The sequence below is a fragment of the Nematolebias whitei genome, chromosome 13 (assembly GCF_014905685.2).
Source record: "Nematolebias whitei isolate Nwh7 chromosome 13, NemWhi1, whole genome shotgun sequence".
Lineage (NCBI taxonomy): Eukaryota > Metazoa > Chordata > Actinopteri > Cyprinodontiformes > Rivulidae > Nematolebias > Nematolebias whitei.
The window spans coordinates 2,875,892-2,878,939 of record NC_056510.1 but is presented as its reverse complement, the minus strand read 5'-3'; the positions used below and the strand labels follow the sequence as shown (position 1 = coordinate 2,878,939).

General features: G+C 37.0%; 2 protein-coding genes across 2 annotated transcripts in view; both read right to left on the bottom strand.

Annotated features, from left to right (window-relative positions):
- sf3b1 (splicing factor 3b, subunit 1) overlaps window positions 1-748 on the bottom strand; it is a 72,438-nt gene extending 71,690 nt beyond the window's left edge. The window contains exon 1 of the mRNA XM_037686771.1: window positions 671-748. Coding sequence (XP_037542699.1) covers window positions 671-698 — 28 coding nt within the window. The 5' untranslated portion in view covers window positions 699-748. The remainder of the gene's footprint in view (window positions 1-670) is intronic.
- Window positions 1-3,048, bottom strand: part of ankrd44 (ankyrin repeat domain 44) — a 99,157-nt gene that overhangs the window by 92,215 nt on the left and 3,894 nt on the right. The gene's annotated exons all lie outside the window — the stretch shown is intronic.

Below are 3,048 nucleotides of genomic sequence, written 5' to 3'. Positions count from 1 at the left end.
CACACACATTTCTCCATAACAAACTAGTAAGGATTAGAACAACAACAAAAATATGGTACAATTTAAAAATGTCCTTTTTATGTCAATGATCCAACCACAGAGACAAAACAAAAGATCATGAAGCGACTACTAACCGGATCAAACTCTATGCTTAATGTTGTAAATATGTTATACATTAACCCGCTACAGTCGTTATTTATAATTTCCTGTTAATATCAGCTCCAAGTCAGTTGTTGGTGACTGCTTGGAGCTGCAGACATGTTTGTTTGCCGGAGGGCCTTGGATAGTGAGGATCGGATTAGCACTGCGTCACAAGATGGCTGAAATCAAAATATAAAATAATCCAACTAATGATAGACAGTTCCCTACAACGCTGCGTAAATAAAGCTTGTGATGTTTTCGAAGGTATCAGAACATCTATTGGCTTCGATTGTTGTTTAAGTCTCACGAAATACAAGAACGGTCAGTTGAAGCTAACTAGCTTAGCAACCAGCGCCATTATGTAAAGTCCGCGTTGCCTCGAAGTAGGCCCTCCGCTTAAAAACAACAACTTCACGCAAAAACGGACTTTTGACGATGCTGTGAATACAGCTACAAAATGCCCAAACAAGTATAAACAAAGAACAGCGTGAAACCGAAAATATAGATGAAAATTTTCCTAATAATGTACCTTCGTGAGTTTTGGCGATCTTCGCCATTTTGACGGTTGTTCGAGACTGAAACCGGAAGTTCGTTGATCCGCTCTTCCGGCTCTTTCAAACGGATCTCAGATCAGTTCTTAAATATGAAGCGCTGACACACACACATATTCATACATATATATATATATATATATATATATATATATATATATATATGTGTGTATATATATATATATATATATATATATGTATAACAACTGACTATATATGTATTTTTTTTTACTAAAAACTGTACTGCGGTAACAGTGCCATTTTTTTTAAAACTTTATATGTGATATTTCTGTCTCTATTAAAGTCACATGATTTGTTTTTGTCTGTTTTTATACATCTCCCAACCTGTTGCTGAGATCGATCGGAATGTAAGTAAAATTCAAAAACACCATTTGCACATGGATTTTAGCTCATATTTAGGAAATAAACATCTGTTCAGCATCTGTCATTCTGTCAGAAGGGAATCTGATTAATCTGAACGGGGGAGAGTAACCTGATTTTAATGACACAACATGAAACAGTGTCTTGATCAAGAATTAAAACAACGTCTGCAAATTGGCTTTTTGATCATGCCAAATGTAATATTCATATTTGAGTCATGACTCTCGGTGGTAACCATTCTGTTGATCAAAAAGACAGGAGGCAGAACTGGGAGTGGCAGAAATTAAGATGTTGAGGTTCTTCTTAGGAGTGACGAGGAAGGATAGGAATGAGATCATCACAGGTACAGGTACAAAGATGCAGTTAGAGGATGGAGGTGGTTGTATTGAGGGCAGAGGATGCAGGGACAGAGTCAGATGGAGGAGGATGAATCGCTATAAAAAGTACAGAACAATTGTCACATTCATTGCAGTCATCTGGTTTAATTTTATCAAGGAATAAAATCTGGAATTAATTACATATGGATTTGCATTTGTGTGTGTGCGTTCTTTGTCTGTTGTGATAATAAAACAACTGAAAAAGCACTGGACAGGTAACCTCTTAAAGTCAAGTACAGAGTCAGCCCAGTTCAAGATGGTTTCCACAGCTTATCAAATTCAGGATGGCTATAACTCAGTAAATCTTATAGATATGTTGAGCGAGTAGTAGCTGAGACTGATCCCAACATGTCCTCCAAGAGCTAATCCATATTTCGAGATTTTGCATAAGACTGTACTTTTTATATGCGCTGTTCTTGTATAAGGTTTGAAAAAAGAGCTCTAACTCCCTCTGCTCAACAAGATGACCTCTGACTTAGAAGGTGGTGGGTGATATGTATTCCTTGTAGAATGGTTACGGCTGTAATTAAAGAGGTTTCTACTGCTTTAAAAGCATTAGGAACCTGACAGGACAATTTTTTTTCATCAACCTTTATTTATCCAGGTTAGTCTCATTGAGCCACGATAACTCATTTACAAGAGAGACATGTTTAATCTCTGTTTTTAATTTCAGCTATTCCTGCAGTAGCTTGTGTCAATGAGAGCCCTTAATATTATTATTTTTATTTATTTAAACTTTACAGGTTAGTCTCATTAAGTCACAAGGATTCATTTTCAAGAGAGACCCGATTTAGACAGTAAAAAATAGTAAAAAGCAATAAAAATAAGAATAGTGTTATAAAAACACTGTTACTGTTGGCAGTGCGGTCCTGTTGGCAGAGATGTTTTCATTGACATTACTGGACGAAGTGCTCTGTTAGGAAAATATGGAACAATAAGATCTGTAATATAAGATGGAGCTAGGTGGTTGAGAACTTTGTAGGTTAGAAGTAAGATTTTGAATTCTGTTCTGGATTTGACAGGGAGCCAATGGAGAGAAGCTAAAACTGGAGAGATATGATCTCTCCCAGTAACTCCAGTTAAGACTCTGGCAGCAGCATTTTGGATCAACTGAAGACGTTTTAAAGAAGTATTTGGACACCCAGATAATAAACCACTACAATAGTCCAGTCTAGACGTGACAAATGCATGGACCAGTTTTTCTGCATCATCTTTAGATCAGATGTTTCTAATGTTAGTGATATTACGCAGGTGGAAGAAGGAGGTTCTAGTAACGTTTTTAATGTGGGGGATAAAAGACATGTCCTGATCAAAAATAACACCAAGATTTTTAACATTAGAGCTGGAGGACAGATTAATGCATCTAAGGAGGGAGAAGGACTGAAACATTCATTCCTAAGGTGCTCAGGTCCAAAAACTAAAACCTCAGTTTTGTCTCCAACATTTTTCAGTCAGGTCATCTGGACAGTTTCTTTTTGTGTACTGAAATGTTTCGCCTTCGATCCAGAAGGCTTCAACAGTCAAGGAAACACACAACAAAACTGATTCTTCCCCCCAACAGCTTACTCCAAAGTGGAACAAACCAGTTCTGCTTGTGA